At 37.9% G+C, this 14,556-nt stretch overlaps 1 protein-coding gene across 8 annotated transcripts in view; it reads right to left on the bottom strand.

Annotated features, from left to right (window-relative positions):
- SPATA7 (spermatogenesis associated 7) overlaps positions 1-13,981 on the bottom strand; it is a 31,469-nt gene extending 17,488 nt beyond the window's left edge. For 3 of the 8 annotated variants that reach the window (XM_036245196.1, XM_036245205.1, XM_036245254.1), the window contains exons 1-5: positions 13,810-13,981; positions 10,272-10,346; positions 7,650-7,745; positions 4,452-4,499; positions 369-502 (exon numbers count right to left, since the gene is read on the bottom strand). In XM_036245196.1, coding sequence (XP_036101089.1) covers positions 369-502; positions 4,452-4,499; positions 7,650-7,745; positions 10,272-10,346; positions 13,810-13,828 — 372 coding nt within the window. In that variant the 5' untranslated portion in view covers positions 13,829-13,981. The other 5 variants (XM_036245218.1, XM_036245214.1, XM_036245235.1 and 2 more) reach the window with 5 other exon arrangements.
- Between the last annotated feature and the right edge of the window lie 575 nt (positions 13,982-14,556).

Genomic DNA, 14,556 nt, shown 5'->3' with positions numbered 1-14,556 from the left:
GGCCGGGGACAAACTGCAACCGAGGTACGCACCATTAGCGGGAACCGAACCTGGGTCTCTCTGGACCTCAGGCCAGCGCTCTAACTGCTGAGCCAAACTGGCCAGGGCTTGTTTTCTTTTTTAATAAAGTTTTACTGGAACGCAGGTAGGCCCATTCACTTACGTATCATCCATGGCTGCCTTCAAATGGCAGATCGTTGTGACAGAAACTGTATAGCTTGAAAAACCTAAAATACCTACTATTTGGTTCTTTACAGGAAAAGTTTATTGAGACTCTGACCTATAGGAAACATGTTACCAAAAAGTCAGGTTGTACCACTGATGAAGTAGCTCATATCTACTTGTAAAAGGTAAAAATACCATCTTACCTTTTGTAGAGTGTTAGATAATGACTCAGAATTATTTTTAGAATTGGCCTGCACTGGCGTTTTAGTTAATTTCAACTCCCTTCCACATTGTGCTAATTCCTTTTTGAGTTTCTCTCTTCGTTGTTGGTCTGCATCTGATGGGGAAAACGAATCTTTTAAAATATAGAATAAAATAGAAAACTTAATTTGTGGGTCTTGGAAGACTAATAAGGCATACATTCTCTTCTTTGCTAAAAATGTTCACACCGCTGTTGTGTAAATAAAAATCCATATACTTTTCTTAAAAAGAAAAGCTAAAATAATAAATACTAAATTCATAGAAACTTTAAGCGGATTAACTATTTACAGAGCACAAACAAGATATGACAAACTGGCCAAACCTAAGGGGTCAAGAGAGCAATTCCTAGCAGATATTCAGAGATATGAAGGTTAGAAATGCTTGACCATGTTGTTTGTGATTCTGTAATCACTAACTGCAGAATTTGAATTAGTCTATTAGACTTTCCTCCAAATGAAACATTGTCAATACCATCACATGCTATGATAAAACTTAAGTTTTAAGTTTTATACAACTTCAAAAAGATGATATTAAATTTTTAAACATTTTCAATCAGGATATTGAATTTCTATATCTTTTAATGCCATTCATTTGAAATTATTACAGATGTCCTCCCATTTTTCCCCCATTGACCCCCTCCTCCCCGCTTTTATCCCCCTCCTGCGTTTGCCAAACTATTGTCTGTGTTCATTGGTTATGCATATACGCATGTAAGTTCTCTGGCTTATCTCTTCCCAACACCCTCATCACCCTTCCCTCTGAAGTTTCTGACACACATTTGAAATGTTTACAGAATCCAACCATTTCACACTCCCTCTACTGCAACACCTTTGGTCCAAGTCACCATTATTTCTCATCTGGATTACTGTCTCCTAACTACTCATCCTGTTTCTGCCATGGACTCTTACAGACTATTTTCAATTCAGTAGCCAGAGATATTCAATTCAGTAGCCAGAGAGATTCCTTTAAAAGTTAAAATGGCTCTGTTACCCATCGAATGGCTTCCAATTTCATTCAGAGAAAAAGCCAAAGTGCATGCAATGGCCATAGCCTTACATGGTCTGCATCTCTGTGTCCCATCTTAACAACCTCATCTCCTATCACTATTCAACTGGCTTATTTTACACCAGCTAAATAGCACTCCATGCTGTTCCCTAAATACACCAATCAGGATGCCATCTCAAGGCTTTCGCACTTGCTGTTTCCTCTGTCTGGACTGCTCTTCCTCCAGACACCCATTTGCCGCTCCATTAACTGTTTCAGGTCTCTGTGGAATTAATCATCTTATCAGTGATTCCTTTTCCTCCAAGGATGCCCAATCTCCCTCATCCTGTGCTTCATATTTTTGCCACTGCACTTATCACCATCTGACATGCTCTATATTTACTTATTTGCATTTGCTTATTATTTGTCACCTTAACTAGAATGTAAGCTCTATAAAATAGGTACTTTGTTTTGTTCACCTCTTTATATAGCGTATATATAAAGTAAGTGCCTTTAGCATATAGTAAGTGCCCAACAAATATCTGCTGAATTAATCACTGAATAAACTACTGAACTTTGCATAATAAATATTATGCAAAATGCCTGATTATTTTAAATTGGTGGATATGGATTTAAAATCCAAGAGTTTGGTTGAATAAGAGGATTAATATATTCAAGATTAAGAAAAACAGAACAATCCCATTTACCATTGCAGCAAAAAACTAAGATACCTAAAATAAACTTAGGTATCTAAGTCTTACAATTCAACCAAAGAAGTAAAGGACCTGTTCACAAAAAACTACAGGACATTGAAAAACAAAATAGAGGAAGATATAAAAAAGTAGAAGCATATATTTTGTTCATGGATTGGAAGAATTAACATCATTAAAATCCATGCTACCCAAAGCAATCTATAGATTCAATGCAATCCTCATTAAAATACCAACGACATACTTCACGAAACTAGAACAAATACTCCAAAAGTTTATATGGAAACAAAAATGACCCCGAATAGCTACAGCCATCTTGAAAAAGAAAAACAAAGTAGGAGAGATCACAATACCGGGTATCAGGTTATACTACAAAGACACTGTAATCAAAACAGCCTGGTACTGGCACAAGAACAGGCATATAGATCAATGGAACACAACAGAGAATGTGGAATTTGACCCAAGACATTATGCTCAATTATTTGACAAAGGTAGCAGGAGCATACAATGGAGTAAAGACAGCCTCTTTAATAAATGGTGTTGGGAAACTTGGACAGCAACATGCAAAAAAAATGAAGCTAGACCACTAACTTACACCATACACAAGAATAAACTCAAAATGTATAAAATGCTTAAATACGACTCATGAATCCATAAAAATCCTAGAAGAAAATATAGGCAACAAAATTTCAGACATGACATGCAGCAGAATTTTTTCACTCATACGATGCCTAAGGCAGGAGAAACAAAAGAAAAAATTAATAAATGAGACTACATCAAACTCAAAAGCTTCTACACAGCAAAAGAAACAAGCATCAAAATGGTAAGGGAACCCACTCTATGGGAGACCATAACTGCCAACGATACATCAGATAAGGGGTTAATATCCAAAATTATATAGAGTACTCTTACAATTCAACAAAAGGAAGACAAAGAATCCAATTAATAAGTGGGCAGAGGCCCGGCTGGTGTGGCTCACTGGCTGAGCGTTGACCATGCACCAGGAGGTCGCTGGTTCGATTCTTGCTCAGGGCACATGTTGAGGTTGTGGGCCCTGTCCCCAGTGGGGAGCACGCGGGAGGTGGCCAATGTTTTCTCCCGTCGATGATTCTCCCTACCCCCCATCCCTTCCTCTCTCTAGGGTCAATAAAGAAAACATACTCAAAAAATAAAATAAAAAATGGGCACAGGATCGAAATAGACACCTCTCTAAACAGGACATACAAATGGCCAAGAGACATATGAAAAAATGCTCAACATCACTAACCATCAGAGAGATGCAAAGTAAAATGACTATGAGGTATCATCGCCTCACACCTATCAGAATGGCTGCCATCAACAAATCATCACACAACAAGTGCTGGCGAGGGTGTGGAGAAAAGGGGACTCTAGTACACTGCTGGTAGAAATGCAGACTGGTGCAGCCACTATGGAAAACAATATGGTGTTTCCTCAAAAATTAAAAATTGATCTGCCATTTGACCCAGTGATCCCACTTCTAGGAATATATCCTAAGAAGCCTGAAACACCAATCAGAAAGAATATATGTACTCCTATATTCATAGCAGCACTATTTACAATTGCTAAGATCTGGAAACAGCCCAAGTGTCCATTAGTAAATGAGGGGATAAAAAAGCTGTGGTACATATATACAACAAAATACTATGCAGCTGTAAGAAAGAAAGTTCTCTTATCCTTTGAGATGATATGGAGGGATCTGGAGAGTATTATGCTAAATGAAATAAGCCAGTCACAAAAGTGAAAACAATGGATGATTCCACTTACAGGAGATACCTAGAGTAGGCAAATTCATAAGACAGAAAACAGAGTGGTGGTTGTGGGGGGGAAGAGGAGAGTTATTATTTAATAGGTATGGAGCTTCAGTTTTGCAGGATAAAAGGAGTACTGAAAATGGACAGTGGTGATGGTTGTACGATAACATGAATGAACTTAATGCTGCTGAACTACAGACTTAAAAATGGTAAAGATGGTAAATGTATGTTATTTGTAGTTTACCATAATTTTTTTTAAAAGGCAAAATGCCAAAAATTACTTACATTTGCCCTGGCTGGTTTGGCTCAGCAGTTAGAATGTTGGCCAGAGGACTGAATCAGGTTTGATTCCTGGTCAAGGGCATGTACCTGGGTTGCAGGTTTGATCCCAGGCCCTGGTTAGGGTCGTGGGGGAGGCAACCAATTGATGTGTCTCTCTCACATTGATGTTTCTTTCTCTCTTTCTCTCCCTCCCTCCCTTCCACTCTATCTAAAAATCAGTGGAAAAATATCCTTAGGTGACAATCAACAACAACAACAACAATAACAAATTACTTACATTTGATGCTGGTACTCATGCTGAGTGGAACTGAACAGTCTACCACAGCTGAAAGACAAAAATCAGTTGTTTAATAATAATTTTAATATTTATAAATGACAATAAATATCAAATCACACAACTTGCAGTTCCTTATTTTGATTTTTATGGTAATTCTAGAGATGAAAAATATAATATTCTCAATTTAAAAAACCACACTCGTTGGGATTAACAGCTCAGTAGATACTACAAAAGAAACATTAGTGAACTTAAAAATACAGCAATATAAACTACTCAAAACAAAACAAAGTGAAGAAAGGCTGGAAAATAAACACATAGAAAGCATCACTGACCTAACCTACCTGTATCATGCACTTAATATACTTGTAATTGGAATCCCAAAACAAACCTGGAAAACAAAGGGCTAAACTATCAGATAGGACCCACACTATCTGATTTTAAGACTTATTGTAATGCCACAGTAATTAAGGCAGTGTGGTATTGCATGAAGATACACATACATAACAGCAGAACTAGAGTTAAATTCAGAAATAGACTAACGCATGTGATCAACCATCTTTCAAAAAGTGCTAAGGTAATTCAATAGAGAAAGAATAATCTCTTCAACAAACAGTCCTGATTATATTTGGATACTCTTGAGTAAAAAATTGATCCTTATATCATACCTACAAATGCTAATTCAAAATAGATTACAAACTGAAATGTAGGAGCTAAAACTTACACTTCTAGAAGAAAACGCATAAAATCTCAGTGACCTGAAATTGGCAAAGATTTCTTAAACAGGATATAAAAAGCATAAACTATTTGCCCAGCTGGTGTGGCTCAATGGACTGAGCATCATCCCATGGACTGAAAGGTCCCAGTTTGATTCCTGGTCAGGGCACATGCCTGGGTTTCAGGCTTGATCCCCAGTAGGGGGCGTGCAGGAGGTGGTCGATTGACGTTTCTCTCTCACCAATGTTTCTCTCTCTCTCTCTCTAAAAAAATCAATAAAAAACATATTAAAAAAATAAAAAGCATAAAATATTTAAAAATTAAAAAGCTGATCTTGACTTCACATGTCACAAAATATTTTTCTTTAGATTTTCAATCATTTAAAATATAAATGTCAAAAAATATGAACTAAAATTTAAAAACATTAGCCCTTTAAATGAGAAAATAAAAAATTTAAAAATACATTAGTGAAGAACTGGTGAAATTCAAATAAGGTCTGTAGTTAATAGTATTACATCAATATTAATTTCCTGGTTTTAATACGTAATATGATTATGTAAGGTTTTAACATTGGAGAAAGCTGGGTGAAGAGTTTTTGCAACTTTTCTATCTCTAAAATGATTTCAAATAAAAATTTAAAAAAGAAAATGGAAAGACAAGTCACAGACTAGGAGAAAATATTTGCAAAACATGTATTTGGCATAGGATCTGTATTTAATAAATAAAGAACTCTCACAACTTAATACTAATAAGACAAGCAACCCATTTAAAAAAAGGCAAAAGGTTTGAACAGATATTTCACCAAGGAAGATATACAGATGGCAAATAAGTACAAGAAAAGTTGTCCAACATCATTAGGCGCTGGGGAAATACAAACTAAAGCCCTATCAAATATCCACTAGAACAGCCAATAAAAGACCGCCAATCAGAAGTGACGGAAATGCAAAATGGTATAGTCACTCTGGAAAACAGTTTGGAAATTTCTTATAAAGTTAAAATACACTCACCAAATTACCCCACAGTTCTACTCCTAGCAAATAAATTTATCCAGTGAGCCCTGGGTGGTTTGACTCAGCCAGAGGACCAGAGAGTCGAGTGTTTGATTCCCAGTCAAGGGCATGTGGCTGAGTTGCTGGTTTGATCCCTGGCCCTGGTCGGGGTTATATGAGAGGCAACCAATTGATGTGTCTCTCTCACATCGATGTGTCTCTGTCTCCCTTCCCCTGCCTCCCTTCCACTCTATCTAAAAATAAATGGAAAAATATCCTTGGGTGAGGATTAACCAAATCAAACAAAACAAACAAACAAAAAACTATCCAGTGAAATAGAAGCATGTTTAAAGATTATATGTAAATGTTTATAGCAGCTTTATTCCTAATAGCCAAAAGTGAGTCAAAATAACCCAAATGTCCACCAACTGGTAAATCAATAAGCTGTGGTATATTTCATTATATGGAATACTACCTTAGCAATATAGAAGGAAAAAATACTGTTATACACAAGAACATAGATTAGTCTCACAAGCATTAGTTGACTGAAAGAAGCCAGACTCAAAATGATACATAATGTATGGTTCCATTTATATAAAACTCTGGAAAAGGCAAAACTATAGTTAGAAAGCAGATCGGTGGTTGCCAGGGATGGCGGTAAAGAGATTGCTTGCAGAAGACTAGGGGCAACTTTTTGGAGTGATGGAATGTTTTATACCAGGGATCAGCAAACTTTTCCTGTGAAAGGTCAGAGTAAATGTTTCAGGCTTTGTGGGGTGATACAGTCTGTGCCACAACTAGTTAACTCTGCCTGTCTGCCTAAAAGCCACTATAGACGAAATGTGAAAGAACGCACGTGATTGTGTTTACTTATGGACAATGAAATGCGAATTTCATATAACTTTCATGTTATAAAATATTCTTCTTTTGATTTTTTCCAATTATTTAAAAATACAAGAACAAGTCTTAATTCACAAGCTGTGCAAAAACGGGTGGCAGGAGGATCTGACCTGTTTTACAGCATGGTTGTGGTTGGTGGTGCACACACACACACACACATACATATATATATATTTCAGAATTTTTAACTGTACACTTAAAATTAGTGTATTTTCTGCAAGTTATATCTCAGTAAAGCTGACCAAAAAAGAAAAAGTTAGTTAGCATCTTCTTTGTGAAACTTTAGTATACTTGAAAAAAAGTAGATTATAAACTTTTATTATATTAAAATCAATACCTAACCATAAAATAATATTAATATCTACACAGGTAAAAGAAAACATAGGCACTTACAGATTTCAAGTTCAGTTAACAAAAACAGCATTCTGAATTTGCTATGTATATAAAGTTAGATACAGTAGCTGATATCTCTATACCAAACACAAATCCTGATATATATATAATATATTCATTTTTGCTACAGATTTACTCTAATTAGAAGTAAAGTCAAGGGTTTAAATTGGGTACAGAGAGTTCACATTTGCACATTTTTTACCTTTGGCTGAAAGGATTTTATTATAGTGAACAGCCATGTGATTCTTGACCATGTGGAGAGTACTTAGTCTGAGAGAGGAGGAGTCAGTGCAAAAAGCTAAAAATTAAAACACATTTAATCATTATATATTTAAAATTAATACAAAATCATCATGAGATAAACAAGTCACTGATTAAGCTTATTTTTATAAAATATTCTGAAATTCAACCATGAGGATACTGACATAACTTTGTCATGCTGAAAATGTCCTAGACTTAATCTTGCACTGAGAACTGAGGAGCTATCAAATCTAAAAATAAGTTTTTCACAAGCATGAGAGTTTTGAGAAGAGAGTCTAGAATATAATCTATCATTTAATTTATAAAACTATTCCTATCAATAGTTCTCAATGTTGTAACCAAAAATGTTTAGCCACTTGTCTGATTAAATGTTACCAATTGTTAGTACTTGACTATATGGAGTCTGGGAAATCAAACAAACCCCAAATTCCAAAACTCTGCAAAGATTCTGTTGTAAGAGGCAAACGTCTAACATTAACAAGGTCTACAAATCAGCTTATGCATTCATTTTGAAATAGTAAGACTATCTTAAGACACATACACCACATGGAAACTGCGTGACACTAAACTTCTCTGGATGTCATCTAAACTGTTTAAAAGAGCCCTGGCTGGCTTGACTTAGCGGTTGGAGCTTTGGCCGGCGGACCAGAGTCCTGGGTTTGGTTCTCTCTCACATTGATGTTTCTCTCTCTTTTCCCCCTTCTCTCCCTCCTGCTCTATCTGAAGATAAATGCAAAAAATAAAATAAACTGTATAAAAGAAAGCTTAGATATAAGTAAGTGAATATATACAAGTATAAAATGTAAATGTAGATATAACTTTCTTTTTTTGTTTTGCTTTGTTTTTTGTTCAGATAGAGTGGGAGAAAGAGAGAGAGAGAAAAACATCAACGTGAAAGGGACACATCGAGTGGTTGCCACCGGCACGACCCAACCAGGGCTGGGGACAAACTGCAACCAAGGTACATGACCTTAGTGGGAACCAAACCCGAGTCTCTCTGGACCACAGGCCAATGCTCTAACTGCTGAGCCAAACCGGCCAGGGCAAGGCATAACTTTCTTAAATATTAGAAACAGTTTCTGAGAATACATGAATGTGGTTAAAAAAAAAAAAAAATCAACAGCCCTGGCTGGTTTGGCTCAGTGAACTATCTATCTTCCACACTATCTAAAAAAAAATTAATGGAAAAATAACCTCGGGTGAGGATTAACAACAACAAAATAATAATCAACAGCTAAATTGGTACACAGAGATTGAAAAGTGACTTTCCTGACCCCTGCTTCCCTCTCAGAATACTCTTACTTTTTTAATGCATCCTTCCAGGAAAATTTGACACATAATATAAAAATATACAAGCCCTGGCTGGAGTAGCTCAGTTGGTTGAATATCGTTCCATGAAACAAAAGGTCTCAGGTTTGATTCTCTGTCAAGGCACATGCCCGGGTTGCAGCCTTGATCCTCACTGGGGATGTGCAGGAGGCAGCCAATTGATGTTTCTCTCTCTCATTGATATTTTTCTCTCTCTCTCTACCTCTCCCTTCCTCTCTCTCTAAAAGTCAATAAAAACATTTTTTAAAAAGAATATACAATAATGATAAGCTTGATACTAACACTACTACAAACATTTATTGACTAGGAACCATGCATGCATTGTTCTAAGCTCTTCACATGTAAAAACTCATTATTACCATTTAATAGACATGAAAACTGAGGCACAGAGTTATAAGGTCTTCAAGATCACACAGCTTGATAAAGGATGCAGTTTAGATGTTAACTAAGGTAGCCTCATATTTACAACCATTATATATAACTGCACATGTATTCTTTAAAAATAGTTAGAAAATTATATATCGTTTTTCATCCTGGTCTTCTCCATAAACATATTTTAAATTTTTAGTTAAAAATGATTTTTCAAAGTTTGATTCTGGTTCTATGTGTAGATATACTTTGTTACAAAGAAATAAGTGAGGTAACTGAAAATGTGATCTTGCCTTCAACTTTGGAGGAACAAGTATCAAAGATTTTTCATGTAAATGAAGAAAAAAAGACTTTATTTTGCATAATAACCCAGACTTAAAACTTTTAAACTATAATTATAAAAATGTATTTTAGGTTTACATTAAAACTTAAAAGGCTTTAAAATATTGTCCTTTCATAAGACCTAGAAATCCAGTTGAATAAAGAAGCTTGTGTTTGTTTCCGATACAAAATGCAGTGTCTCTGCACAGCTTTTCCTTTTTCAGTGCTTATGTCTTGAACAACCTGCAAATCAGCATTTTAACAAGGAAGGCATAGCTTAGACCAGAGTAGTCTGCCAGCAAGGAGTAGAGCTGGGCTGGACCTGCAGCAGGGAGAAGGAGGCAGTCAAGTCCACATCCAGGGCACAATAAGAATTTGAAATGATAAACTCCTAAACTAATCTCAAGAATTCCTACAATATATAATTATAATGAGTAATATGAAGTTCAAATATCAATTAAATAATTTTTTCATCATGTCATAATTTACAAATTAAGCTAATCTTTACCAAACAACCTTTGACCATTTTAAGTACCTCACTTACCATTACTTTTGGTGCTCAAGTGTCCTTTAAATAGGCACGGTGGACCATATCTGGGAAGGACAGAGCTTGCTCTGACTTTTAACAAAAACACGTGAATTAGGATAAATAAAGCACAACTTTCACAAGGACAACAATATTAAACATTGAAAAAACAGTAAATTTATCTTTAATATTAGAGTTGTTTAGAATTTTATTCAATCATATTACTAACCAGAAATGATACATCAGACAGAAATTCTGTAGCCATTGATAAAAGTTTTCTCTTTTAAAAAAATAAGTATTTTCCAAACAGCTATATCTTGAGACTTTAGTTTCACTGGGTAAAATAATAAGTATGTCAATTGTTATGTTATTTGATATATACCGACTTCATCCTGTACACACCACTGACCTACTGGTTTTTTAAAATGATTTTGAGATATAATAGAACTGAGATTTTGAGTTAACATATGTATTAACTATTTCAGTTAATCATAGGCTAGTCTGTTGTAAAATTAATTTTAAGAAAATAATCCTTCCACAAGGTAACTGAATAAATTATAAATTAATCTTATGTTACTATGTGTAAAACACACACACACACGTGTCAGAATCAGAACTTAGTGTTTAAAAAATGTCTTAAGGTTCATCTAGTCCAATTCACCCTCCTCTTCTTGCTTGGATCCTATCCTGTCTTTATTTGGAAGTCCCACTTCTAAATTTGTCCTTCCTTGAGCAGTCTCCCTTGGCTCTTGGGTACCATATAGAGATTTCTTATGTCTTATGGTAACTCTTTTATAATAATTTAACAATTCTTTTCTGAAATTAAAAAATATTAATTTTAGAGAGAGAGAGAAACATTGATCAGTTCCCTCCCATACTTGGAAGACACTGCAACCAACTGAGCCACACCAGCCAGGGCTCTTTTAACAATTCTTTAAACTTACACTGTTTATATAATTTTATGGTTCCTACCTTCTGATTGGACCCAGACTGATACAGAGGAGCATAAAAAAGTAGCCTCAAACCAAATGCAGGAAAAAAACCATCATCCTCTAACCTGAGTAGGACTAAAATCCTGTCAATGAGATCAAAGGTCTTGCCAGGGGTAGTGAAATTCATCAGTATGTGCAAGTTCCCAACACAAGGTGAAGGCGTTTCTTGAAGCAGAATTTCCCAGGAATGCCAGAAGTCTGGGAATCTGATGTCATGGATAAGTATTCTCTTTTGAACCAGCAGGTTAAAGAAAATTTGATCAAGCCGCTTTTAGTTACCAATACTAATAGCTTGTCTTCTCTGCTTCTCCCTAAGTCACTGACAATAGAGTGAATGGCAGTTTGTTATTCTCAATCTTTTCTCCCCATTGGTCCTTAAAAAGCTGGAAAGAAAACCTGATAGATGATCTAGTCCACCATTTTACAAATAACTAAGGCCCAGGGAGTAGTGATTTGCTGAAGACTACCCAGTAAACAGCAAAGATTACAAACAAGATACATTGTTTTTTAGGCAGTGCTCTTTCTACCATACCATCATACAGAAAGTTTGCCTTACAAAAGAACCTCTAAAAAATGAAATGACAAGATAATAATTTTCTACTTAGGTATCTTAATATTTTGTGTTCTGAAATAATCAAAGGTAAATTTCTTAATGAAATCTACGAAATTTAGAAAGTGCAATCTTTTCCATTAAAATTAAGTATTTCGGCTCTGGCTAAAATCACTTATGGTTGCCTATCAATAATAATAATTATGATCTAAGAAACTGACTACTTCAGATATTTATTGAGTATTATATTTGTTTTAAAAATTCAAAATCAATAACAATGCTTGATATATAATATATATATTATATAATACCCTAAAAATGAAGCTAATTAAATTGGGTAAGTTATAAAAACATAAACCTTTTTACATTTTGGCAGGAACCCAATTTTAAAAATAATTCAATAAATACCCAGACTCTAAATTTTACATATAACCTTTCCCATGCCTGCACCTGTAGCATGAGATGGTAAGTAAAAACAATGGCTCTAGCGGTTCACAATTCCCCACCTGGATTCAAAGCCTGGCCTAACACTTACTGTGACCTTGGCAAGTTATTTATGATCTCTATGTTTATTAGTCTCCAGTGTTTATTCATTGTGAAATGAGGATAATACCTGTAAAACAGTATGTTTTTGTGGATCAAATAATGAGATAACCTGGAAGTAGGGTTTGATGATAGTTTATGTTATAAAATTTCTTAAAACCACAAAAAGCATGTTGGTTTGTGATTTCTGGAACTTAGGCTGGTAAAGTGTCAGGATATACAGTTTCCTAATCAATGGACAGTTATCTCCTACATTCAGAACAGCACTTATTTTGACTAATGATTTAATAATAAAGGCACAATCATATTCAAAGCAAGACTTATTACATGAACCATCTAGCAACCTGGTTTAAAGGTACTTTAACAAAAAATAGATAACACCGAATCGGGAGGGAGGGTCTAAAGACTGCCTTTACTGGGCTTGAAGAAAGAATGCTACTTCGTTCAAGCAGATTGAAAATACAAATTATTTCCACTGCCCTGAGGATTTGTAGAGATCTTGTTATATGGCCCCAACTGTTCCACGGTGACGTCCACATGACCCACAGAGGGTTCAGTCAAGGACAGATGTACACAGTGATTATAAATTAGTTCTTGGCTACTAAAACTGTAGCCAGTAACACTGCATCACTTGAAAACTTATTAGAAAAGCAAAATTCGCCCCTCCCCCACCTACTGAATCATAATCTGCTTTTTTTTTCATCCTCACCAGAGGACACTTTTTGCCTTTGTCTTCAGATAGTGTGGGAGGGAAGGAGGGAGGGAGAAGAGAGAGAGGGAGAGAGAGAAACATCGATGTGAGAGAGACACATGATTGGTTGCCACCCACACTACCCCAACCCGGCCTGGGGACAAATTGCAACCGAGGTACCTGCCCTTGGCGGGAAGGGACCTAGGCTCTCAGGTCCGCGGGCCGAAGCTCTAACCGCTGAACCATACCGGCCGGGGCCATAATCTGCATTTTAACATGATTCCTAAACACTTTGGAGAAGGGAGCTACTTACAGAATGGAAGAGTTCGAATTTACTGAGTACTTACAATGTGCCAGGAGCTTTATATGTACCCTCCCCTATCATCACCTGCATTTACTCCTCAAGAACTCAATGCACGGGTGTTTCACCGCCAGGTACAGGCCTTGAGGAAACAGGGTCACCTCTGTGGAGTGCAGCGGGGGCCCAGGAAGGTCTGTCTCCAAAAGACCAAATTTGGCTTCTGAGCCCCGGGGCCATCGAGGTAATTAAGGCTGCCCGAATTTAGGGAACCAGGTCTTCTGGAGTCAGGGTGACAAATTCTGAGCAAGAAGCGGACCTGTGAACCCCCAAAGCACGGCCTTCTCCAGTGCCGGGCACTCAGGGCCACGGCGGAGACTAAGCAGGGAACCTGGGTGCCCAGGGCGCGGCCTCTCCTCGCGCAGCCCGGACCCAGACCCCAGACCCCGACCCTAGGCCCGGCGCGAGGGGGCGCCCTTTACCTCTTCGGCTGCCATTCATACTTAGGTCCTCCTGCAGCCGCCGAGGAGACACGCTGGCTCCCCTTGGGTACTTCCCCCGGCTAGGCCAGCCCCTGCTGCGGAGGATCGTCAGGGAGGAGCCCGCGGAGGGCTGCAGTGGCTGGAGGCCATCGCCAGGCGGGTTGCTAAGGGCCGCGTCCAGGGCGTCGGGATTGTGACGTCACGGCGCAGGACGTGTGCTCCCGCAGCCCCGCCCCCGGGGGACCCAGACTGCGGAGTAGCGTGGCGGAGGATGGAGTGACAGCGCCAGGAAAGCGCCCCGAAAGCCAGTCTGTCGTTCTGGGGTCCTGCCAGCCATCCGCCCAGCGGCCTCCCCGCGGGAGGCAGCCGCCAGCTCCTGGCAGGACTTGCCCCGCAGGGAAAGAGCAGGGAGAGGTGGTGGTCTCCTCTGGCATCCACATCTCTCGGTCCCGGACAAAGGTCAAACGCAGATGTTGAGATTAGGGTACCATCGAACCATTTCCAGATAAACGTCAAAGCAGGCCCGGCCGGTGTGGCTCAGTGGTGGGCTCGATCCGCGCACCACAAGGTGGCCGTCGGATTCCGGGTCAGCGCACTTGCCCGGCTGTGGGCCCGCTCAGTGGGGGCGTGCAGGAGGCGGCCGTCGATGTTCTCTCGTCGGTGATTGTACTCCTCTCCCTTCCTCTCTCTCCAATCTTTCAAAGCAGTCCGTGAACATTTGGACTAGTGAAAATCCTGAGAAAAACA

The sequence above is a fragment of the Molossus molossus genome, unplaced genomic scaffold, assembly GCF_014108415.1.
Source record: "Molossus molossus isolate mMolMol1 unplaced genomic scaffold, mMolMol1.p scaffold_m16_p_1, whole genome shotgun sequence".
NCBI classification, from domain to species: domain Eukaryota; kingdom Metazoa; phylum Chordata; class Mammalia; order Chiroptera; family Molossidae; genus Molossus; species Molossus molossus.
Note: the sequence above shows the minus strand (reverse complement) of the source record. Positions and strands in the feature narration are given on the sequence as shown.